The 26,349-nt window shown below is 40.7% G+C and overlaps 1 protein-coding gene across 5 annotated transcripts in view; it reads right to left on the bottom strand.

Moving 5' to 3' along the window:
- Window positions 1-737: 737 nt before the first annotated feature.
- Window positions 738-26,349, bottom strand: part of GBA2 (glucosylceramidase beta 2) — a 28,567-nt gene continuing 2,955 nt past the window's right edge. For all 5 annotated transcript variants that reach the window (XM_032953365.2, XM_032953364.2, XM_032953361.2 and 2 more), the window contains exons 2-18: window positions 23,162-23,433; window positions 22,491-22,582; window positions 21,366-21,481; window positions 19,993-20,211; window positions 19,244-19,492; window positions 17,137-17,239; window positions 16,211-16,364; window positions 15,164-15,289; window positions 13,784-13,983; window positions 12,501-12,605; window positions 10,988-11,095; window positions 9,928-10,079; window positions 7,477-7,583; window positions 6,744-6,886; window positions 6,119-6,234; window positions 4,125-4,316; window positions 738-2,365 (exon numbers count right to left, since the gene is read on the bottom strand). In XM_032953365.2, the coding sequence (XP_032809256.2) occupies window positions 2,165-2,365; window positions 4,125-4,316; window positions 6,119-6,234; window positions 6,744-6,886; window positions 7,477-7,583; window positions 9,928-10,079; window positions 10,988-11,095; window positions 12,501-12,605; window positions 13,784-13,983; window positions 15,164-15,289; window positions 16,211-16,364; window positions 17,137-17,239; window positions 19,244-19,492; window positions 19,993-20,211; window positions 21,366-21,481; window positions 22,491-22,582; window positions 23,162-23,373 (2,595 nt within the window). In that variant the 5' untranslated portion in view covers window positions 23,374-23,433 and the 3' untranslated portion in view covers window positions 738-2,164. The remainder of the gene's footprint in view (window positions 2,366-4,124; window positions 4,317-6,118; window positions 6,235-6,743; window positions 6,887-7,476; window positions 7,584-9,927; window positions 10,080-10,987; window positions 11,096-12,500; window positions 12,606-13,783; window positions 13,984-15,163; window positions 15,290-16,210; window positions 16,365-17,136; window positions 17,240-19,243; window positions 19,493-19,992; window positions 20,212-21,365; window positions 21,482-22,490; window positions 22,583-23,161; window positions 23,434-26,349) is intronic.

Raw genomic sequence — 26,349 nt, 5'->3', positions numbered from 1 at the left:
AAGCAAACACCATCAACTCCTCCATTGTCTCGAATTAAAATTGTAATCAAGTCCATCAGCCAATTTTCCAACATTTCAATAAGATGAAGCCACTGGAGCTGTGCACTTTGAAATCTAGATTTCTTTAGAACAGCTATTTGTGTTACGATTTGTCCCCTCCCCCACACCTCTGATTAGCGCTTGGTGTAAAAGACGTTGAACATTCATCCATCCAGCAACATTTAAGCAAGCAAACTTATGGACCAGTTTCAAGAGTTTGCTTGCTTTGGAAAATGATGGATATTGGTCTGCAGCCAATAGTGATGGACGAAAAGTTTTAGTCCATCACTCGATTGGCAAATCAAATGTTTTAGTCTTAAACAAATTGTATGTATGTGGAGACAGGCATTCTCATATGTTCAAACCTAGTTGGCTAAATAGGCCAATACCTTTACAAGTAGAGTATATCGCTTTCTGGTGATGTAAGGGTTAAAGCATTCATTTTATATACAGTACATGAAATAAAATTATGTAACATAGCTAACTTACAGCGTGAACAAACCGAAACTGCCTCCTATGACTCATGTATGTCCTTCTTGGCTCATTAGTTGGACCACTTCCCTTGAACTAATTCTCTTCATCAATGCATTTCAGTGCCCTAAATAGCAATGGGAAAAGCGAAACCACGACTCCACGACAACCATTCACCTCGAACCACTGCAGACTACGCCAGCACATTTAAATAAGTTGTCACGCTCTTCCAATACCTCATTCGTTTTTATTTCATTTACCATTGTTACAACACTTTCAAGGCCATACCAATTTTTGTTTTCTCACGAAACATAATAAAACATTTCAAATAACACAATGATCCTGACAAAATAGCAATCAGCATTGAAGAATAACAATTACTATTTTTGGTCCATTTGAAGGCTCCTCTTTGGCTGATCTGTGAATATCCTTAAAGAATTGCCCCGACAGGGAGAAGTCCCTGCCTTGAACAGGTGGTGAGCCGCTCGCCACCTGACAACTATCCGGGCAGCTAACCAAAGCAACACGGTATTTTCTGTTCTATTACTATCTGCACATTGGTGGGAGCACACACAAAACATACGCCACGTGATCGGCAAATTGTATGAACTACGTACATTATTTATTAAGAGGACAGTGTTTTTATATAAATATTAAAATTCTGGATATCAAGTGCATGAATACCTGTTGAATAAATGGTGAAGATATATGTAAACATGATGTACTGGTTTTTCAACAGAATGCTCATCACAATTTGCGTTGATTTAACTCCCCCCTTCCATAACACACACACACACACTATATATATAATTGCACACAATACTGGAGACGGAACTCATTCCCACTGCACAACAAGCATCGTGACTTCCCATTAGCCCCCCAAAGATCGCGCTGCCCTGCCATATACTGTCGTCATATTCAAGGGTGAGAAGGGTCAGGAAGTTTAATTAATAATGCATAGAAAGTATAAACTGGTACCCACAAAAAAGTGTTTCAGTCCGGTGTGCACAGAATACTTCGTCAAAGGTTATCTTCACGACGATTGAGCAGACAGACCCCGGTCTGGACACTTACACGAGGTTCGTGTCCTCTTGGGTGCGACATCACTGAGAACAAAAACGCTGTTTTTAATGTTGCTCTCAAGCTTGTCCTCAAATTGACTATTCCCTACGATTCCTGTATTATAACAGGCTACTGCAACCCACCATAGAGTACGTTCATTTAAAAAAAAGTGACTTTTTGTTTTACAATCCCATAATTAAATTTTAAAATATGCCTGGTCATACAGTGTATTCAAAATAAAATTATAAAGCTTTAAAAAAAATATATGCACGACAATTACATTTAATATAGTCTGTGTGTGTAGCGGTGACAAAAAAAAAGTTGAATTTAAATATACATCGATCTCATGCTCACTAAATATATATTTACAATAGTCCTATTTTGCCCACAGGTTTTGAAAAAAACCCAAACACAGTAGTTGAACTTCCAGAATACATGCACATCAACACAAATTTGTCTATCCCAATTAAATACTGTAAACGCGTTTGCACTTTGATCACTTTAGTGTCAAGTCGAGGCTTAGGGGAGTTGCTGCTGCGACGTTCTGCTTTTGTCTCTGCTGCTGCCGCCGCCGCCGCTGCTGGGCAGAGCATCACGCGACGTCCCGATCTTTCCGCGCGCGTCGCTCGAGCGCCCACTGCATGCTCCACACGCTGAGTGGCCGCATGTAGGCGAGCGAGCGGAACACATCTTGCTCGCAATACGCCTCAGGCGTCTGGAAAGCCATGCCCAGCCGCTCCCACACTGTGCGGTATGTGCCCTCGGCCGTCTTGAAGCCTTCCTCTGTCAAGCCCTGGAAACGTGCAACACAACCGCTCACTTATTGGGTGCTTTGTACACACGTTGCCACAAGCAGATGGTCGATGCCAGCTCCACCCCCCCCCCCCACGTGTGCCTTCAATTCACAACGAAGCTCCTCAGCATGGCTGAAGAGGCTCCTAAATTCAAGTTAAAGAGGTCATCAAGGACAATGCCATCGATTCCAATGAATATCGCCATTGCTTCCTTCTTGCTGCCATATTCCACGGCATTTGTGGTCAATACTGAACATCCAAGATTTGAACTTAGTGTCCCATGCAAGTGGCGTCCCCTCGGTGTGCCCCTATTTTCTCGGTCCCAGAAAAGTCACGATCCAAATCTCATGTTAACTGCAGCTTCAGAGTTATAGTTATTTGTTATATTTGAAAAGTATTCCAGTTAATGTTGATGTAATTGTACTTATGGAATGGTTTTCCAAATGTAACTGAATGAGACATATAGTTTCCCCATTTTACTTCTCATATTCAAACCAAAATAAACAGGTTATACCACCGACGCTGAAATGGTATTAAGGATTGATTCACACAAAAATTAACTCGAACAAGTACAACAAAACAAAAACAGAATGCTTATTTGATGCATAAACAAAGACTCAACGCTACAATGCACCATTTGTTTTTTGCCAATAAATTACATTTTCAAATAAAAGAAAACAAGCCTACATTCATATAATCACGAAACATAGGACACGTGTCTGCGAAAGAATCACATTGAGCCTGTCCTATTAAGTCAGGGGACGGCAACCTGCGGCTATTATAGAACTGCTTCGTGACATTATTTATTAAGAACCACCATCTCGTATTCACGAGCATGGTGGCTCTTATATTTAGATTTTTACCAAATTAGAAAAAAATCGCTCTTCTTATTATTTTGGCTTGCATCCAACATGTTTGCACATGTACATCCTTATTGTCAATCCACTGCTGGATGTGGGCCGTTCCACACCATGCACGTCACTGGGGTTATTCGACCAAACCTCACCACACCTACCAGGGTGGGTTGATGAAGGCAAGGAGCATACACACGGAGCATAGCAAGCACGGTATGAAAATAGATTTTGTAGCCACGCAACCACACAGTAGCCTATAACAACTTGGCATTGCATTGTGGTCCCCCATTCAAGCACTATCCACCAGGCTCAACTGTCCTTGGCTTCCGAGATTTGACGACATTCGTAAGCATTCCGTTTTATTTTGTCACGTACATCCAACGTGTGACTTATTTATACAAGTACACCCTTCTACAACACTATATACTAGTATTTGTTCAGTCCCAGTGTGCCAATGGCTTGTTCAATTAGCATTATAGAAATTCTATAGGTCTGCTCATGCAGCCAAGGAACTGAAAAGTGTGCGGTGCAGAAGCACACATGCACTAAATTTTGATTTAAAGCTTTCGTGACTGCAGTAATTCATATTCTTAGCTCTTTCGGTAAAGTCACGTTGAAGGGAAACAATAAAATAATAATTTCAGAATCATAATAAAATAATAAAATATACTTTATTATTTTATTGTTTCCCTTCAACGTGACTTTACCAAAAGAGCTAAGAATATATATACACACATGCACTATTAATGTTATTAAAATAAGCAGTTGTGGTTACTCTGGTGGCACTTATTATAAGGAACAGTGGTGGTTATTGTGGTGGTACTGTTATTGGACCCGCACCTCCGAATATCACGGTTGCATACGTACGGTGCGAAAGAAGTTCAACATACATCCACACACGCACCTCTTGGATCATGGTAGCAGCCAGGGAGTAGACGACGCCCACCCACACCTCGATGGACTGCACGCTGGTTGTATCCACCGTGCCGTTGGGCATCATCCCGTTGACTGCTCCCATAGTTCCGCCGGAGAACTTCATGACATTGAGGTCATAGATCGTGCGCAGGGCGCTCTGCACTTGATCTTTGGGAAATGCCTGAGGAGTGTACAGTCGCTTCTGAATTATATTATGCTCACTAAAGCAAAATACTTTTATACCCGTTATTATACTTACTGAAATATTAAGCTCCCATTTGTTGATTGATTAATGATTAAAGGTAATAGATTTGTATTGTTTCTGCCTGCCCGGCTTTGAATGTAATTTACAGCAGACAACGGGCTCCCTCTGCTGAGAATACACTTAAAATGCATCCAAGGATGACGATAAGATGTTACATGGGAAGGGATGGGGATTCGATTCAAGAAGAATCGATTCCTGATTCCTTAACATTTCAGAATCATTTCTACTTTTGGTAGGAAATGGAGTCGACTGCAAACCATTGATCGATTCCAATAATTTTCATTTCAATTACACAATTGCTTTTTATTAATTCAACAGTTACCGTACTCGAACATCTACACGTCTCTCCTTCTTTACTAAACTATGGTGGCTGTAGGAGACATTATTGGTGTGAGGTGGTTCATGTGAAAATAGCTCGTGTGAATTGTGATTATTTTTTTGGTTAAGTTTAATCAATATATAGATTTGCAATGATATTGTTTATTTTTATAAAACAGTTATCATTGTGTGAATTGTCATTATTTATTTGGTTATTTAAAAAATATTTTCATTGTAATTTTTTTCAATGCATTTACATGTAGGTATCCTAAAGTATTTGATCAACATTCAGGAACCATAAAATAATCAGAACCTACAGCTAATGTTTATTCTGTTTCTGTATATAGTTCGTTTTCACCCCTTAATTATTGAATTGCATTAATTCAGTGATAACACATTCTACAACAAAATAAAGGATTGTAAAAACAGTTTTTTTTAAGTGAAGGGAGAAGAGGTGGAATCGGAATAGAATCTGGAAGAGACTCAAAAACCCTCTAAAATCAGCCATCCCTACATCACGGCCAAATCCATTGATTCCACCTCACCGAGCCAACACGTTCTCCCCTTTGCCAGAACCCACAACTGCTGCACAGTAGGTCTTCCCCAAGGTCACCGGACCACTTGAATGCCTGTCTTGGCAACTGGTCCTCCTCCATTCATTAAAGGAAGATGACTCAAAATACAGTGATATCTTAACTTATAGATAGGCAACTAGTAAGTGCATCGCAGGTGGTCGAACACGAGTTAAGAAGACCTATTACAGCGCTCCACTGCAAAAATTAGTCCCATGCATTTCAACGTGACATCACTATGATTAGACCACGTTGGTATGCATCTAACAGATATATTTACACGCTTTTTATTAACTCACTGTCTGTTGTTGTCGTTGTTGTATCCTCAAATCTTGTAACTCAATTTTAACCCACTTCCCAATGTGGTATCGACTGCAAACTTGGTATACTTATGTCATACTGATGACATTAAAAATAAAAATATATATATTTTAAAACATTATTTTTTATATGTTATGTTTCGGCTTGGGTCTAATTATCCATGCTCAACTAACGTTGGCTGTAAATCACCACGGTCCCTTACGTTATGGCAAGCTTCGCGGCCACTTCCTGGAGTTACGGAGTTCTTCCATGACTAGTACGGTATATTTCATTAAAGCGTGTTTTAAAAAAAAAAGCTTTTTAAAATATTACTTATTTTTTTACATTGAGTCATATTTTTAATTCTGCTTTAATTCAACTACAAAGGAAATGTTTAACCTTCGTTTCACCTATTTTCCCAAGTGGCCATGACATTCATAGCAAATCCACAGAGTTCAACCGAATGGGCCCCAGAGCAGTGGAGTGCTGGAACATGTTTGTGCAGTGTAAAGGTAACGACGTCCGTACCTCGTACTCTCCATCACCCAAATTGGATGCTCCAAGATACCACTGGCCAGCACACTGATCAGACATGACACTTGCCGAGTACAGCTCTCCACTGCTGTCATATTTCCAATACCGGCCTGCATTGGGAGAAAAACAACAAACTGTGTGTCAATGTACACTTTTTATTCCATCGAGGGATCTTACTGAAATGTCAGGCTCTCATTTGTAAAGAATATTTAGACCTGTACACGTGCATAGTAAGTTTATAATTAAATTGATTTGAATTTTTAGATTTCGACGAGATCACAAAAGATTGTACAATGGCCTACTTTTGTGAGAATCATAAGCTCTTTAATGTTTACTCTAGAGCACACGGTGCACTTTTATATTGTCGCGCAAATACATTTGGTGGCTGCGGAAATAAAACCGCGGACTGCGCAAACTGGCTTCGCAGCACCGTGCACAAAGCCTAACAGGTCAAAGGAATTGATTCCGTCACTTTACAAACTCACCCACCCACCATTCATTCCACAGCTTACTCTCAAGGTCACCTAACCCACCCCACCATTCCACAACTTGGTTTCAAGGTCACTCAATCTACCCACCCTTCCCACAGCTTGCTCTCGAGCTCACCCAACCCACCCACCGTTCCACAGCTTGGTCTCAAAGGCCTTCTTGCCCCGACTGAGGATGTCATCGTACTTGTTGAAGCAGGTCAAGTCACCCATAATGTCGGCCATCTTGCGCATGGTGCACACGGAGGCGAGCCACATGCCCCCGCAGTACGCACTGCCATGGGTAGGGCAGCACAGAGAGGATACCATGGACAACAGCAACAAAACGGTGAGAACAGAATCGTACAAATGTAAGTTACCACATTTCTGGGAGGCTCTATCAGGACACATGGTGAGCTAGCATCCCGTGTCCATCAGCCCCAGCCACAATTGCAAAGCTACACCAAATCAATCACGAGTCCCACTCGTACAAAAAGTGGAATCGCCCTTTCTGATATTTGCGATGCAAAACAGGTTCAAGAGCATTAGGCTCATAAGTAAACACTTCATCTCACAAGTTATTTCCATATTTTAACAAGAGCATGTGTCACTGCACACCGATAAAGCCAATAAGAAAAATGTACCATCATGGCACGAATTGAGATTTTTTTTTTTTGCACAGTGCCACAAAAGAGATTACTTGCATCAATGATGTAAACATCTTTTGGAGTAGCTTGTATGGATTCATTAAAGACATTAATTACTTACATACAAATGGATTGTACAATGATATCACCCCTCTCCATGAGGAGGAAGTATCAATATGAAGGCATTAATGAAACAGAACTGATCACAAAAGGGTCCTCTGGGTTCTATAATTCCCACCTGGCTCCTTTGACTGCCCATCCATCGTAAGTCTGATCTGCAGCGCCAGAATTTTCGATCAATCCATCGCCATCAGCGTCAAACTCAAGCTCGGAATTCATCACAATCTAGTTAGGGATTTTGCAACACACGAATGCAAGAGACAGGAGAGAAAAATACGTACATCTGTTAACTTCTTTAATGCCTTACATTTAATTGGGTACAATAATCATATTCTTGTCACATCTCATTAAGTATGATGATTAGAGTTGCAGTGATATGGCGATATAACCATAAATTGTACGATATAAAAAACGCATTTGTGTCAAAACAGATAAACACACAATACGTATCCTTCATGTGTCTGTAGTATGTTTAACACAACCAATCGGCTCAACAGCCAACTGCTGCTATATCACAAATTTTGAAAAATATCATTACATGTCTGCTCATTTAATTTAGTTTTTTGCATCTAATTTCTAAGCAAAAAATTTGTAAAACAACAGAAGATATAAACTTTTAAACAAATAACTATCTTACCTATGAACCACATGTTGTCACATCTGAATAAAGTTGACATACCAATTTTAATCCGAGACTATTGTAATAGTACATTTGATGAATTACTCAACGTGAAATTCACAGCACGTGCGTTAATAGCATAATGGATTATAAAGTTTAAGATTAGGAAAATCGTGGCAGAGGATTATGTGTGAGTGAAATGCAGTTGAAGAACCTTTAAGTAATCATTATTCATAATGGAAGTACCGCAAAGCACAAAAGGAATACAATTAAGAGAAAGAGAAACTCAATTACATAGCTATGGGAAACTGACATCGTAATAATCATCATGAAAATGTACACCGTTTCACATCATGTCGTGAAAAATGAGATCAAGGCAACCCGAGTGATAAGGGAAACGTCCCAAGCGCAGTAGCAATTGAAAGCTCGATGAAGGTTTTGTGAAGGATAAACGCTCTTCTCTCTCCTTGTTGCAGTTAGGGGCATAGAGGACACAGATTAAGAGCCGCCTGATCGTTTTATAAAAGAGAAAATGACGCACTCTCGGAATGAGAGCTGACTTGAGTGGAAACCCACATGAAATACTGAGCTCTGATATATAAAAAAACCCAGCGATTGTGTACACCTCACTTAGCTGTGTTGAGACAAAAGATAATAAGATTGGTATAAACTTACAAACTATGATTTTTGGCACTGTGGTCACATCGGGCCCATGTTGCAATGCGCATTGACAGTTATTTGAAAGAATAAGGTTAAAGCATTTGTGACTCATTCATTGTATAATTTTCAATTGACATAATAGCACTGTAGCAAAGCTGAGGTTGTATATGATCCATGTAGAAAGTGAAATAGATTGTTAAACTTTAACATAAATCTAACTAGCAAGGATAACTTCGGATTTTATATCAGCATTGCTGTAAAACACCTGCTCTCTGCTGGATATTACTGGGGAACAAACCCATAAAGGACTTGCATAACAAACGTACAGGTATAATGGATTTAATGCATAAAACCATTACGCTTGACCTAACTATAAAGTTTAAATTAAAATTAGGAATAGAGAAAAAGATTGACTCAGTCATTTTCAATATATACCTAATCTTTAACACTGCTTCATAAGGCCCTGTTAATTACCACCAATTCCCCTGGAGGAGTGATCCATAACGCCTCAATAAGCACGACACAAGTACATGCAGTGTGAACCACTGCCTTCCTAGCAAGAAGCCCGGTGCATATCGCTGCACGGTGGCACGCAACCGCACAATAAATGTGCAAAGATGAAAACATTCAAATCACTACACTCATAATCTGTGCATTAAATCAAATCAGGTGTATATTAATTACAATCCTTAACAATTCTACTGTGCACATGGTAAATGTATAAAAGCATTATATAAATAAAAGTGATAACTTTTAATGGCTTAAAAAAATGCAAGAATTAATGTACTCAGTAGTGCATTCAGTGGGAACTTGCATAAGTTTAACCATCTGCTGTTAACACATATTCCACAGGAGGCTATACAGAACTAAACAATGGGATTACCTGATCCATGGATCAGCCATGAATCGATGCAGTGATTAACCCTCAATGAATCGATACTAACGAGGCTGTTGGATTAACTATGAGCAGAATCAATGCAATCGACACCTCCATGTAGGTCCCACAAGACCATATATGGGCAAAGATACACCTCTACGGGCAACACCACGCCTACTTTCTTCTACATATGGGCTGATCCACGCAGGAATTTTCCTCCAGGACAAAGAGCGTTATAACGAAACAACATTATAAGAAGGCAGTGCTATAGGAGGTATCACTGTAGAAACAATTTGAGAATCAAATCGTGACAGCAAATCATGACAATTCATGAAATCACAGAAGGAAGAAGGGTGAAATGTTACTTGCCAACAATCCATTCAAACAGACATTTGCGGTTTTGGGCAGCTCACCTTGCAGACTGGCCAGAGTCTGTCGAGGTAGCGGCGGTCTCCAGTTGCGTGGTAGTCACGGTAAACCTGCAGGACAAACTTGAGGTTGAGGTCACGCCAGTCCCTCGTGTCGTGAATTAGGTACGCGTTCAGTCTCACCCAGGGCTCATCGTCTGCACCGCAAAATGCGCACGGAGTCAAACAGGGGCCAGCTGGTGTGGCAGACGGAACAAAGTACAACACACCGCTGCTGCACGACATAGAAAATCATTCCGTGTGCCGCAATTAAACCAACGGTTTGGCTTGACAAAATTTCGTGAAGTTTGCATTTTGGCAATTGCTAAAGCAAATTTTTTTACGTGATAATAAAATAAAAATGGGTGCTAGCAAAATTTTTTAGAAGGTTCCAATCCCAAACACAGTCAGGATATCTTGTTATTGTCTTTACCAAAATAACATTGAACCATGGTAAATGCAGAAGTTCGAATCTGCTCCTGTAAATAATATACTGCATATTCACATCTGAAACCTAAATGGATTGGGAAATAAGTGCAGTCATCATAGGTTTTGCATTTTCCTAGTGCCTTCCTGACTTGCACTTAGATTGATAAGATTAACTCCCACGTGGTGGTGTACATGTATTGTTAAATCCTCCACCTGCTATTGAAAGATACAATGTATACACCATGTAATACCACTAGAGGGCACTATCATGGCACTGCTAAAACTCAGTGAATTTTTTTCCTAATGAATCTTCAAACGAGTAGCATAGCGGGCGATTCACATGGGGCCTGGTGCAGAGAATGAAATAGGCACCCCACTATGCAATTCTATCCCCCACTCTTCATAGCCCTGCACATCTGAGACTCTCCTGCCAATGGGCCACGGTGCAGTTGTACCGCCGGCACACTTGATAGCCATGCCGCAGCTTCCAACTCGCATCAAGAGAGCCCATCTCAAACACTTGTTAGCATGGGACACACAGAGAAGTGGTGCGTAACGGCAAAAAAATCATCTGACATAGGTAATCGTTCCTAGCGTTGTGTTTTCCATTAAGGGGATTTTTTTTTGGGTAACATACAGGGGTCTCCAACGTCGTGTGGAACCACATGCTTGGTCTTCACATTGGAGCGGCTTCCATTCATCAGGTGGGTTCTCTGCTGAGTATCCTCCGCCAGAATCGCACTCGCTGGAGTGAACATGACAGCAGGGGGTGGTGGAAGAAAACAGACAAAACACTTACACTCACGCTAAATTATAGCTTATTAAGATAATTAACTATGACTTGTCAGGAACTTAATGAATTTAATTAATGTGTTTTTGGAATGTTAAACATTTTGTTATTATCTTCGAAGTAATATTCAAATCCATTTCAAGAACTATCACAGGAAGCAGCTGCTGCAGGCTATTTTGTTAATATTTATAAACCGAGTTTCCATTGTCTCCCTGCAGCAGCGCTAATTATTACGACAGATTCACGCATTGAATCCTGCATTTGAGAATACATTATTTTCAATCGCTATATTGTACGCAATCACGCTACGTAAACACTGCAGCCAACAATAGTACCTAGATATACCATAATGGCAAAATATTCATTAACTCTTGAACAAAATCGTCATCCTACATTGTGGCAAAAAACTGAATGGCGAGGGGGGGAGGGGGGCAACATGTGCAAAGCCTCTTAATAATCTATAACTCAAGGTGTGAGCTGCTTGTACGAATTATTATCAAATATTGTTGCAAAATCATTACATGTATAATTCTGTAGCAACAGCTATGAAACGTCACGAGTAGCATCACTAACATCCACGTCACTGTATTCAAACTTAAAAATCACAGTTGTCCCAACATTTCAATCTATTCTATATTGGCTGTTTTCCAATTACCAATAATTTTATATATGGCTACACTATTGGACACATTCACACACGTGGGTATATAAGCACACAGTAATCTCAATGACAAGGGCAGCATAGTGATTGTGGTTTCATGTAAAAAAAAAGAGATGGATTTCGCCCTTCAGACACCCTTCTGTCACTCTGCGCCTCTAAATTACTTGACCTCAAAATGTAGCAGCTTATAGACCACGTTAAAATGTGCTTCGGTTCCCTTTTTTTAACACAAGGGAGCAGTTTATGAATTTCTTCCCTTAATTTCTTGAAAGATAATTTCCAACAGATGTATCCATTTGCATTGACGATGCATACGATACGAATTAAGACGCAACTTAACGATACAAAAGCAAGATTTTGAGCACTCTTAAAATATAATAAAGTGCATGAAAGGCCAACAAATTATCAACATGAAATTTAAAAGCTATTTAAAGAAATACGCAATCCAACCAACAGCACTGACGTGTTGAAATATATTAAGAAGTCAGTGTGACATCACTGGAGTGCTATAATGGAGCACCTCACTTTAAAGTAGTTAAAAAATTAAAGAAACTTTTAATTCTGACAGGGAGCCTCGGAAACACAGCCAAGGTATGTATCTACAAGTTGACATGCGTTTTTTAGTTTGCATCTTCCTTCAGAGCTTTTACATTTTATGAACATCATTTTTACATTACAGTCCATAACAAGATCCCTCACCAATGTCATACTGGAGGCTGAGCTGCAGCTGTGGCCACAGCATGATCAGCGCAAAAGAGGCATAGAAGTGCACGTCGTAGGTGTTGAACATGCGGTACTCTTGACCTGCAGAACCACACAGCAAACCGCGATAATAGCATTTACAGCACAAGATGGATGCACTAGTCTTGGCAGGCATAGCCAGGCATGGTTTATAATTCCCGGGGTAAACACCAGGGCGTTTATTGCCGGTCTCACAGTGATGGGTGCAAAAGCCAATATCGGTATGTTTTGTGCAGGCAAACACTGAAACAGCAATCAAGGTCACGGCCTGTTGGTCCATCAACGGTCACCAGTCGTATCCCCGAAACTATCATTCGCTTTCATGTCTAAGCATTTTTGAGTGCTTCTGGGAGTGTGGTTTCAGATTTAAAACTGACATTTAATGATCCATAAAGCACAAAAGCAAGGTAAAATTAAATAACTTTTTCAATCAGTTAAGATTTCGAAGGGTATTAAAGATGTACATTTCTGTACAAACATGCTGTTGTCCCTGCATTCCAAAAGTTTGTGAGGAACAAGTAGCCAGTATAACACCTCGTAACCTCATCACTATTCACAAGTGGTGTAGTTAAAACATTGAAGATGGCATCGTATGTCAATAAACACTGTGTGGCTTTACAAGTGGTACATGAGTGGCACTAAGGCCATTTTGAGATGAAGCTAAAGTCTCCCCTCACAATGCCCCAAGGGCCCATGTCGAGCAGGTAGTTGGGCCCGTGAAGAATATTAAGGGGACAGCATATGGCTCACCACACTATCGAGAAGTGGGCAGTGCAGCTACCCCTAATCTTCATGTGCCCATGGAGTTATTGATAGTGAACTGTCAATGCAGACACAGGCTTGTTAATAATAATGTCCAACATTCAGTAAAGCAGCACTGAGTACCAAGACTCATTTTCAGGAAGATTTTGCATTGGGAAGTATCACCAATTTCATGAATGAGCGTTTTGACATTGCAGCAAAACACGGGAGAACCCGACAGGAAAAAAAAACCAACAATGAGTTGGAGAGGATAACACTTAAAGCTCCACACAGAGAAAAGCAATAATCCCCTTGCATTGCAATATCGCGACCACGTAGCAACCCAGTGGGTTTGGGAGTTTCACAAATGTGCAACGTGAGCCACTGCACCCAGCTCAAAACCCTTACACAAGAGCTTGCAGGCATGCCAGAGAAAAAAACAAAACGTGAAACAAACGGCAGCACCACACACACGCTTATGCCAAACTGTGCCGACGCACCCTCAAGGTAGGCGAAGCGGCCGTACTCTAGCAGCGTTTCGTTGCAGGGCAGCGGCGACGTGCCGTTCATTGGCCGCACGTCGTCGTCGTCGCACCCCTTGGGTGCTTCCTCCGTACGAGCCTCGACCCACACGGTTCCTCCATCCGTCACAAAGTAGAGCTCATTGAACACAGCAGACTTGTACCAGGCTGGCAGGGAGCTGCGCACGAGCAAGTGGACATTACAGTGGCATTGCCTGAATAATTTCACTCGCGAACATGAATAGTCAGTCAGCAGTTAACAGGTCTTCTATTCAACAGATGCTACTTTTATGCTTGGGAAGGGGCTTTAAGTGGGATAAATGTTCAATATGACAATTTAGCAATTATTAACTGCACTCTTAATTGGAACTCTTGACAGTTTGATTTAGCTATATTTTTTATATATTTCTGTCACTTCATCTTGATACGAAGAAAAAAGTTCCTCTTTCTATTTTTTCCTCGTTTAAATCTGTCCAGCCATGTGCTTATCACAAGAGCTATGACCATTGTGACATAACATCTCAAAAAAATACTGCAGTAGAAAATATTAAATAACCCGAGCTTTACTATTACTTTGACTTTTAATGATAATGCTGTTCTTACATTTATTGAGGTGCAAGGTATAACTGCATTTCCGTAACCTTAATTAATTCTAGATCATGTGCTTCATGCTAGCCTGCATTCATAAACGCATCGATGTGATGACTGCATCGATTTAATAACTATTTTACTTTTTTTTAAATGCAGTGTGGTACATTATTATTATTTGCTGCAGAAATTGCGCATTTCGAATAAATATTACAAAATTCAATAAATCGCAGCAGGGTTTCACTTACTAATACAAAACATGAAAAATTGACATCTATAATTAAGAAAAGCAATTCATAAAGTACTTCATCATTGCATTTAATGATGCTGCGACTATTAAAATGCAAATCTATCACTTCTAAACACCCTATACTACCACCAATGGAATATGCACCTCACCTGTGTATCTGTGATTGCAATCCAATCCGATTGACAAATTATGCAAAACTAAATTATCCAACTTATTAAATTTCAGTGTAGTGTCAGGAATTATTACATAAGGGCATACTAATTCTTGAAATTATGGCATTGATATTCATTGGTTCTTTCGGTAAAGTCACGTAGGTGAAAAAATAAATTAAATCACGACGTCATGATTGCTTGTGTTGCAATCGAAACGTCGTGATTTATTTTATTTTTTTACCTACGTGACTTTACCGAAAGAACCAAAGAATATGGATCCTTGCAGTCACGAAAACTTAAAATCTAGTATGGCATTGATTTTGATCAATCAATGCCTCTTCTGCCTGAACCCCTTGCTCTGGTACTCACGTGTCCTTGAGAATGGGGCTCTGCCAGGCTTCGATATTTTCTTCCCACTCCTTGTAGCGAGAGAGCGCGTAAAGGCACAGCTTGGGGGCAGCCTGCCCATCGGTGCCAAACCAACGTGTGTACCGCCTGTGCACACCGAGGCACGCACACGCAGGAGTGTGAGGTGAAGGCAGACGGTGTTAAATAAATAATGTACACGTTCATCCCTTCTGTAAATCCACGTAGTCTTCCCCATTCCACGGACGTTATTTGACCATGTTTCAACAAGCTGGTCAGTGTGGGTTGAAGGTGGGGAGCGTAGAGGTTTGAGCACCGTATTTCGATGGGTTTTGTTGCAATGTCCTCTGCTGTCCAAAACATTGCCCTGCAGCCTCTAACACCTGTTGTGCATGGTGATCACCTATCCCAGCACTGTCCAGGCTTAACCATGATTGTCTTCAGAGGTCTGATGAAAGTGGGCCTTATTCTGGGTGATTTGATCAGGGAAAAATATACAGATGTCATTTATTTATCGCACTGAGACTCGAGACTGCATTCATTGATATGCTTGGGCAATTCCTTTTATGGAAGCCAAAGCAGCCAGAGAAAACCCATGAAAGTTGATGCATACAACAGAATACAACTCAATCGCTCTGAACAGCTTGCAGCCATTTGCTGTACTGCCATCTCCTGACCACAGAGACTTGATTTTTACTACAGTCCACAGAAACGAAGACGTTTGTACAGTTTGAGGACAGACCATGACCGTTGTGTCACGTAGGCACATAGCTAGTTATGCAATCCCTCAGGAGTTAGGAAATAGTTGGTTGGGTCAACTGCCAGTCATGATCCACACCCTTCCGACATTCTTCAAGGCAACATTATGGCGACATTCATTTAGACAAGATTCTTATGGATACCTGAAAAGGTGCCAACCCAGGTTAATGCATTTCTCTGAAGAGTGTCAACAGTGCAATATACTTTGACCCCTCTGGATTAAAGCTTTCAACATGCTCAAGGAATTAGAGCGTCCCAATGAAACAAACAAACATCGCTGACGTACTGCACCTGCAGTACTCGCGCTCCTTGGATTTGAAACGCATCTTCGGCATGTCCCAAGCGAGGCAGAATTCCACTTGTGCGCTCCCGCGAGCCATCACGGAGACGGTTGATGCCACTGCGGCGGCAACCTCCTGCCGGCTTCTTGTGGGCTTGCTGGGGCCTGCACGTTGCATGGTGCCAAAGCAGGGACCGGGCACAAGCGGATACAATTTTGAGGCAAAATGCGAAGGCATACTTGACCTGCTGACAACCAGCATTCCAATGCGAGCTTAAGTGATTCGAGATATATCACATTCCATTGTGACAGTGACCAGTGGATAACATCAACTATGTTAAAGTTGCCTGCCTTTTGTTTAGGGGGGGAACATTTTTAAAGCCTTACCATTCATTCCAGGCAGCTCTCGTATGCGAAAAAAATACTTGGGAGACAAACCACAGGCTTACAAACGTAGAGTTTGGAAATTTACATTTACCGCAATGAAAACTTTTTTTAACACACCAAACATCTGCATTAAAAGTGATGCAGGGCTATCAATGTTCTGAGATAATTCTGCAAATGTAAAAACCTTTAAAAAGTACTTTTTAAAAGTGATAACATTATGTGTGAGCTTGGCTTTGTAGCCTGAAATTCCTCATTATTTTCATTTCCCCTTTTCACCATGAAAATATCTATTTTCCATAGGAACTGGAAAAACTGTTCAAACATGTTAAACGTCACGCATCGTGTTTTCTGAGTATGACGAAGTTAGTCAGTGATGCAAAACATTGCAATTTTCTTTATTTCACTTCTCATGCAGTCAAAGATTTTTGTCAAGAACTACGACCAATTATCCTCAACATCACCTTGAAAATGTTTGCATGCGTGCAACTTAACAATTTAAAGAAAGTGAAAAGGAGGGCTTGCGTGGCTATAAACCGGTGCGGTGTGGTACCCTGCGGCGAGTTCAGACGACCGTCCTGCATGAGGTCTGTCCACACCTCCGCCCCCAATCCCTTGGGGTCAAACTCTGTCAAGTGACTCACAGTTACACCTGCCTGTGGGGAGGGAGGAGCAAGAGCTTATTAAATTTCCAAATGAAAGTTTGACACTGTGCTATGACAACTGGGAGAACAATGCAAATCTGGTTTCATCACGTCTTTAGTTGATTGTAAACAAAAAAATAACATAAATGGTGTGCACGCAATTCATACCAAATATGAAGGGTTGGCACACATGCAACTTTTAAAATCTTAAAATGGCAAGATGTTTGTTTGCACACATTTTGTCCTATGCGTGACTTCTCTATCCAAAATGACGCTTACTCAACGACAACGCAAAGTCTTTTCAACCGAACACAAAGCAAACATGTGACATCAACACACAATATTCGCAGAACGCAGTGTGGCAACTTTCCTGGCGCTATGGACAATTACACTGTTCGAGCAAACTCTACAACTACAAACCATGGTGAAGAGAATACACAAACTAAGAAAGACAAAGTTATAATTGTAACATATACAACCATTCTTCAAGAAAGAAGGTTGATAACAACAAAGTAATTTGTTCAAGTAAGCAATGCACTTTTGAATTTCTACAAAGTTGCATGACTGTGAGAGGCTAAGAATACAAACATTGCCGAAGGAACAGAAAACATGTTTGTTTTAACATGCTAAAATCCCTGCTGCCTGAAGTTCAAGCCCAAGTGGTTCCTTAATCTCATGCATGTGGTCATCCCAGTCAATGTGTACGGTTACCAAAGCCAATCCACCAATGCAACAGAAGCGTGAACCACCAGATCCTTGCAATAAGAGACTAACCCAAAAATCAGAACCCTAATGTCATAATACTTACCTAACCTGCGTGGGACAGACTTTCCAACACAAGCCTGGATTTTTGTTAATGATTACAAATTATGTCAGTGACTCTTTATGGAGTGTTGAACTATGGATATCAGCGATGCTGTATTCATGGTACAGAACTCACACTGATATCATGGCTCTACAAATATCTCAAGGTGTCCATAGATCTTTAGTCGGACTGGAACTATCTAAACACATTTTCATTTCCAATCGATAGCTGCCAGAACAAACACACTTGCATCCTCAGTTGAACACGTAGGCTTTCGCGACCGGTATGGGTTAGATCGCGTTATTATAAATGTGTCGCAACCCTCCACCACCCGACACGGCCAATCAATAAAAAAGTGTGTTTGAAGAGTGAATCCACTCTTCACTCTTAAAACACACTGGTGGGCTGAAGAAGTAATTAATTGGCGTTTTGTTAACATGACACATTTTTTACTGATTAGCCATGTGGGTGGTGGAGGATTGCGACACATTCATAATAACGCAATCTAACCCAAAAACCTTTATTGTGAACACTTACATCTTCACAACTAGTATTTTTTATGTTGGTTTGTGTCTCCAAGTGCAATCCTTTGATCAATTTGGCCAGTTTTCAATTGGATCATCCTTACCCCCGAATGTTACGGATAGACGGACAGTTAGAGATAATGCATAAAGACTTCAAACACTAGGTAGAAAACAAAAAAAACGCACCAACATACTGAAAACACGCAATCTCTCCTCGGGAATTTGCTGAAGCTCCTAGAATGGCAATAACAGCATCGTTGCACTAGCTTAAAAACCAAACATTGCTCCATAGTGTTGTATGTATGAACGTCTTGTGCACCGTATGTAACCAACCACGCTAATCGGAGGTGCGAGGGAAGGACAACAAACTAAACACAAAAAGCAGTTCAAAATAAATGAGTTTTCAATCTAGATTTAACAGTGCATGGCTCCAGTGGCTTCCTAATATAGAAAGAGTGTTCCAGACAGCCGCAGAAGGCCATCTGAAAGTGTGCATTGCAGTGACCGTCTTTGTTTGATGGCTAGACAAAAGCTGCTGTGAGAATAACCGGAGTTCCCATGATAATTTATGCTCCTTGACGATATCAGCAAGGTATTATGGTTAAATTGTGGCAAGCACTTTGTGTGTAAATCAGTGCGACCTTATAATGTATTCGTTCGGCAACCGGAATCCAATGCACGCCTAACCTGGTGCTGGGCGGCGATGGCCATGGTGTAGGGATTGGTCGGGTGGTTGTGGTGGAGTAGGACGCCGGAAACGGCACCATCGCTGGCGCCTTCACCCGCCGTGTGGAACGGCTCATTCCAGTGGCCCTCCTTGCCATCATGCTTGCGGCCTGCACTGTTGCTCATAGTGAACATGATGGCCACTTCCACGTCCTCTTCGCCGTGGTTCTCTATGTCCCACACGAACACGCCTGTGGGCAGGCTTGAGTCCTAGCAGCCGTTTAAAGACACGTGTTCGTGAACAAACATTCCCACTCTCGCAACGTATAACTGGGCACAGTCATGGAATATCTGTTGCAATTTTTTTCATACGTTTTGAAACATTTTGGATGTCCTCAATTATCTAAAAAATAAAATTTCAACTTACATATTTGTGCTTTCTGCAAAAAATATGACACTTCTCGATGTTGTTTAAAGCTTGTGCTTTTATGGCCTGCACTATTTCTCTGTTATAACGACCAGCCCACACGTCCTATGGAGGTGACCACTGTCTGTCCCTCCCTTTCGCTAAACTTTTTTCTAATCTAGTAGGATGAGTCATTCTCATGATTTACAGGTTTGATTTTTGTTGGCATTAGCCTTCTAAGAATGTATACCTTTATTACAGAAAATGACAGCACCTAGGGTGTGCGAACCGACTCAATTGTGGGCTCAATATATTTTTGCCTCCATAACGGACATGGAATGGTGGCTGTGTGCAAGCGACCAACCTTGTAGTCATTGGGGATGACAGGTGAGATCTGCCGGCAGGTCAGCGTGATGCCCTGACCCGGGAGCTCATAGACAGTCCAGGCACGAGGGTAGAGTGCGTGGTAGTAAGCGAAGCGTCCACAAAAGCCCCAGTTCCAATTCTGCAGCGAGTGAGGCTGATCTGGGGATAGCACCTGCTGGTACGTGGTCTGCCCGTTCCGCCGAACGCACACCGTAAACTGCACACACACGCGCCCACATACATAACGATATTCACAATTACCTACTTGCTCTGAAAGGGGAAGACAAAATCTGTTTTTTATTGTTTGCCAAATTGTTTTTCTTTTTTGAGACGATTATATTTCACATGTGCTATCGGCATCACGAGAGCCACTTCTGAAGGCCATTCAATTGCTTCTTATCCACAGGTGATCAACCCTCTCACAAGATTCTCCAGAGCTGAAAAATGCTAATGAGGTGAAAAAGTTAATTGAATGTCGCCTTTTTTTATGCAGTCATTTGTGATCAGGCTATAATCACACTATGTAACACGATTTTTGTCCCTGGGTAGTGTTATTTTTTAATTGCTTATGCCTAAAAAGTATAGAAAATGGCTATTATTCCCCACAAACTTTGCTTTTGTGACCAGGACTTTATGCGATGGAATGACACAAATGCACACGTTTTCACAATAAAAATTGGTAAATTTCAAAATATTACTGTCCTGGTCACAAAAGCAAAGTTTGTGGGGAACATAACCATTTTCTGTACTTTTGAGGCATAAGCAATTAGGAAATAACACTTACTACCCAGGAACAAAAAAAAATTGTTAGTGTTATTGATGGAGTGGATTATTAACTTTGCTTTTGTGTCCTGGTCACAAAAGCAAAGTTTGTGGGGAATACTAGCCATTTTCTTTACTTTTGAGGCATAAGCAATGAGGAAATAATACTTACTACCCAGGGACAAAAATAAAATTGTTACAGTGTTATTGATGGAGTGGATGATTAACTTTGCTTTTGTGTCCTGGTCACAAAAGCAAAGTTCGTGGGAAATACTAGCCATTTTCTTTACTTTTGAGGCATAAGCAATGAGGAAATAACACTTACTACCCAGGGACAAAAAAAATGTTGTTACACACCGTCATTAACTCACCATAATTGAGAATGTAGTTTAGCCAGAAGTGGCTGCAACCCAGATTCGAACCCAACCAGCATTAGCATCCTGGGCCACTTTAGCCTCCTCTCCATTTGCCAACACTTTGCATTTCTATTACTCTAGTGGCAGAGTACAAGGTCCTCCTGTTCAATGGCTCGTAAAGCTTTGAGGGCCGCCTGAAATGTGTGAAGAAACAACCGCTCGTGTACGCGAGCGAGCGTGAATGCAAGAGCACCTGGTCCGCAGAGATGGTCTCGTAGGCGTAGAGGCCGGGCTGCAGATTCCAGCGACAAAATTCCCCCTTCCATCCCCTTGTGATGCAGCCACCTCCAATGCCACCCAGTGGAACGCCTAGAGGCACATCAATGACCGCGCCACTGCTACTGATAACGAGCATTCAGTGTGCTCATTAAATAATGTACAAATCTTTTCGCAGCAATGGCTTTACATTTTTTTGCTGTGATATTCTTTTAAAGGAGAATAAAGATTTGATAAACCTCTTTTGCCAGTTTTTTTCTTTTATTAAAGTATTCAAACTTAGGGTTGACAAAACAAATATATGTACTGTTAAAGCCAATGCATTGGTCAAAAAAAGTATCGATTCAAAGAGTTAATTGTAAATTTAAAGTATTGTTATATTTAATATAAAGAAACACATTTAATAGTTTCACAACCTTCAAATATAAAATAAGACACGTTCTATGAAGCGGTTTTAGTCACAATTCAGGGGATATTTTCTTAAACCAGCAAAAGAAACATCTTAAAAAACATAATTCTTAACTTTATTCTTGAGGGTGTAACTTCCCTACCAAAAGCAGCAGTTAAACCAACAGGCTGTACACTGCACAACTTATCTTTGTGATTGGAGAAACAGACTCAAGGGTGTGAATAAAATATTTCCACTAATGATTCAGGATTACTTCACAAGTTGGCGAAACTTAGGCAGTCCTTTGACAACATAGGAATGTTATGAGTATTTGGTCCAAGAATTATAAAAACATATTTTGGACTTTGACCACCAGGCTTACTCCCTCTATAAGACTTCTAAATGCTGTTTTAAAACAAGCCCAGCATTTACTCTGAATGAAATTGGTTGGCTTGCAAAGGTCCATTTGTTATCCTGTAATGATCACAAAGAATTCTAAAGCAACTTGACACAAAAAGAAAACCAACACATTTTAGTGCTACAACAATAAAGTAGACAGCTCAAGTCTGTCCGAGGTACAATATTCTAAATCCTTTTCTTTCATGCTTTACAAAACGAATTTGGGAGACCAGAGGCCTCCAACCTCAAGACCAAACCGTCTTAGTTGCCATAGCGGCTCATTAAAAAAACATGTGGGTGTCATTGCGTACGTACCATAAATCTGTCGTAATGGCTGAGAGTCGAAAAGATCGATGAACGGAGCCTTTTTTTCTACCCTCTTTTTCTTCTGGTAAAACCACAAGTACCTACATAAAACAAATAACCATTAGCTTAATTGTCGCTAACATAAGTAACAAAATAAATAAGCAGACAATACATCTCCTTCATAGATGTCCCATCACATAAAAAAATATCGAAAAATATGTTAACTATTTTGATTTTAAGCTTTCGTGACTGCAGGGATTCATATTCTTGGTTCTTTCAGTAAAGTCACGTAGAAGGGAAACAATAAAATAATAAAAATATATTACATTTTATATTATATTTTTATTCTTTTAATAATAAAAATAGATTATATTGTATTTTTAATTTTATTGTTTCCCTTCTACGTGACTTTACCGAAAGAACCAATAATATGTTAACTATTGTTTTATATGGCGAATTAGATATATAAAAGAAATATACAGTCGCGCGTTCTTATTTCTTTTGTTACGTAAAAACAGATTCTTAAATGTCAAGTGATTTTCCGCTTTTGAGTTTTGAATTACACCCAAAACATTAACCATTCATGATGAAGCTGAATAATGCACCCAGTGAATATAAAACCTGAGAGGCAAGAGCTGAATTCTCAGCTGAAAGCCGACGGAAGAAAGTAAAGCGCTCACCTCAACCCCATCCCAAAGAAGCCGATGACCTGCTTGGGCGATATGTTCTGCAGGTGGAAGGGTTTCCTCTTCTCGGTGAACTCATGCTTCAGGCAAATCCTCCAGCCGTCATCAGGTACGCCACGGCCCCGCGTGGCCCCACCGTACTCGCGCATCATGGGAGCCTCCTCCTTGTCGGGACCCACAGCGGCCGCAACCGATGCCGAAGCCATTCTTCTTCCCACGTCTTGCCGGCCGCCACGAGCTGTCGCCACGAACCCTCGCGCGGGTTACTGAGCAAGCAAAAAAATATATGGAGCGTATTAAAGAGAAGATTATAAAAATAAATAACGCTGTAACCAATCAGCAGCAATGCGATGGGCTGGCCTCCAATTTTTTTCGTGCAAGTTATTATGTCACTTTTACCGAATGTAGTAAAACTGGTTTACCACTGGCAGTGTCTCAAACATTAGAATTTTGACAAAGGAAATACATGTTCTATAGAATAAAGTTTGTTTTTACTTAAATTATATTCAAGGTCTTTTATGTTGTATATGTATATAATCCACCCAATGTTTACCCTCCGGTAATGGAAAATGCCTGGCTGCTAGCTCATGGTAAATAATTTACTCGGCTATAGCAAACTGCAAGGCTGTTAAATTTAATGGAACACCAAGGAGAAACAAAAACGCATTTGTACCTACAAGCATGTGTCATTGGTAATAAAACTGATACATTTCTGTAATCCAGATAAAGGAGCAAGGAAAGCACAAGCTTAGAATTCCACAAACAAGAGAAAAACGTGGGCAAAAAAAAATAATCCAAAATCAACATCACACTCACAAAAAATGGCCAGCTGACAAAAGTCACAGTCAAATGGCATTACAAGAAGAACAAAATCAATGTGAAAATAGGAAACAATCTGAAAGGGAAGCTCAAGAGACGAGAGACAGGCGCTACTTTAGATGCAGCAAGTATCTCAACGATAGCGGCGATGATGCCTACACTTTGGAGGGATTTGTTCTGTCGAGTGGAAACAAAACTGCACGATGGAAAACGAACTGTCCATGTCAATTCAAAACTGTCCATGTTAACTTTCTTAAAATTCTCCAGTGTTTAAAACATCGCAATGTAAAGTGCAGTCTTCCGCTTTGTAGCGAGTCTATTTGTGTTCTCCATGTGCTTTTAATAAAGAGTGCCACTAAATATATTAGCCCAGTGCATGTTTCCTATTATAAGTGTACGTATAACGCCGTGGTAATGATGGTGGAGGGTGTTTTGTGACTTCGCATCCCTATTGTAGGAAGTTAACCAAAGAGGAATTCCTGTACTCATTGGTTTTTTCGGTAAAGTCACGTATGTAGAAATACCATAAAATTATATTAAAATAAATCAATCACGACGTTTCGACCGCAACACAAGCGATCTTCATCAGGTGTAAAAAACAAATAGCGAGGGAGCATATAGGGCGACACCAATGCAACACATAGAGAGTGTTAAACTGCACGGAGGTAAATACAACAAGATGAGAGACGAGAATTCAACAAACCTAAGAAAAAATTATGTGATGCAAAACCAGTCAGGCCAACAACACAGCTAGACACTTGCCTGGCGGACCACGAATTTCAAGAGTGCTAAATTAGTCATTCTTGTAGTAATTCCTGTAGTCACTAAAGCTTCAAATCAACATTGAAGTTGACACACTTTGTAATGTAAATGAGCCCACAATATTTATTATTGTGGGACAATATGTGTGAGAAGAGTTACATTTTTGTCAAACCATCTGATCTCATCAGATCCCGGGCGCTAAGCAGAGCTGAGAATGAATAGTGCTTGGATGGGCGACCACCATGTAATGTGCAACAGGTTATTATATAGGATGTGGGGGTATGTGATGCGCTGCAGACGGCAGTGCAAAGAAATCAATTGTTGTATTGTACTCCAATGCCCTTCCATTTGTGCTCCCCATCTTCACCGACCCACATTGACCGGTGTGGTGAAGTATAGTCAAATACCACTATTATGCAGCCTGTGGGACTGACAAAATTACTCTTCTTTTGTCCCATTTGTTGATCATAATTTTCATTGACAAAATTACGGACACTGAAAGAGCATCACATGCACATACCATTCAGCTGTATCGAAGTGCACTCCTCTCTGCCAAATGTTTCTGCTGAAGGATCTGAAAAAGGTTATTTGTCTAACTGTCCAACATGCTCACTAAACACCTGCCTTGGTGCGAAATGTTTCTCAAATGCTAAAAATTTAACTATCTGAATATGAGACATGGCTCAAAATAATAAATATAACGGTTTCAGAATATAAACAAAGTGCAGAGTGCCTACTTTCAAATCAATGCTTACAAAATATGTCTTTCAGCCTGAGTGACTTGGGGCTGCGTAGAAGGAGATGAGGGGTAAGATGCAAATAATGAATGTGAAACCAGTGAGAAGGGGGGTAGTAGGGTTGCCTGCACGGGTGGATTCTATGTAATGGAATTATCACTTTAGAAAATGAACCAAAGCAAGCACAAAGATCACGCCTCAAAAGCCCTGCTTTTTACGGCGAGCGACTCAAATTACACACCAAGCAACCTGGCCCGATTTCACTGAGGCTCGTAGTTTCACATTACTCTCGACTGTGCAAGTGTGTCACAAGCAACAAAAGAATTTAAATCAATTCCTGCCCCAATTATATTAAACAAAGATCCCGCCCTTATTGCCTGAATAACTTAAACCAAATGCCGTCAACGCCCACCGAATACGGTAAGTCTGACTCGTCATACACGCAGTGGAACCAGGTACCACCTTCTGCGATGTTGGACCACACGAGGTATTGAGGCCGAGTTGGCACAGGAGTCGAGTTAATTTTTTGTAAGCACAGTTGCTAGGCACAGGCCCAAAACCCCAAAATGCCGAGCAGCCAGCAACAAAACAGCTTAAATGAAGGTGAAATTGAAATTAGTTAATGCGTTTCTTGAAATGAGCAACGTTCAAAAGAAGAGTGTTTTGACCCGCAGTATGCTAGTTCATTACAGTATGGATGAACTAAAAGTCAAGTCTGGAAGAGCAGGTGCTCAGCATCGTGGAGAAGAAATCAATGAGTGGAATTCACAGGAACAATAACCTTGGTAGTATTGGCACGATAAGAACAATAAAGAGGCGACTGACCACCGAGCGGCAAGAATAAATAAATCGGTGATTGCTGGG

This window comes from Petromyzon marinus, chromosome 13, assembly GCF_048934315.1.
Source record: "Petromyzon marinus isolate PM22_M1 ecotype Great Lakes invasive population chromosome 13, UKy_Petmar_22M1.pri1.0, whole genome shotgun sequence".
NCBI classification, from domain to species: Eukaryota; Metazoa; Chordata; class Hyperoartia; order Petromyzontiformes; family Petromyzontidae; genus Petromyzon; species Petromyzon marinus.
This window is presented reverse-complemented; position numbering and strand designations above follow the sequence as displayed.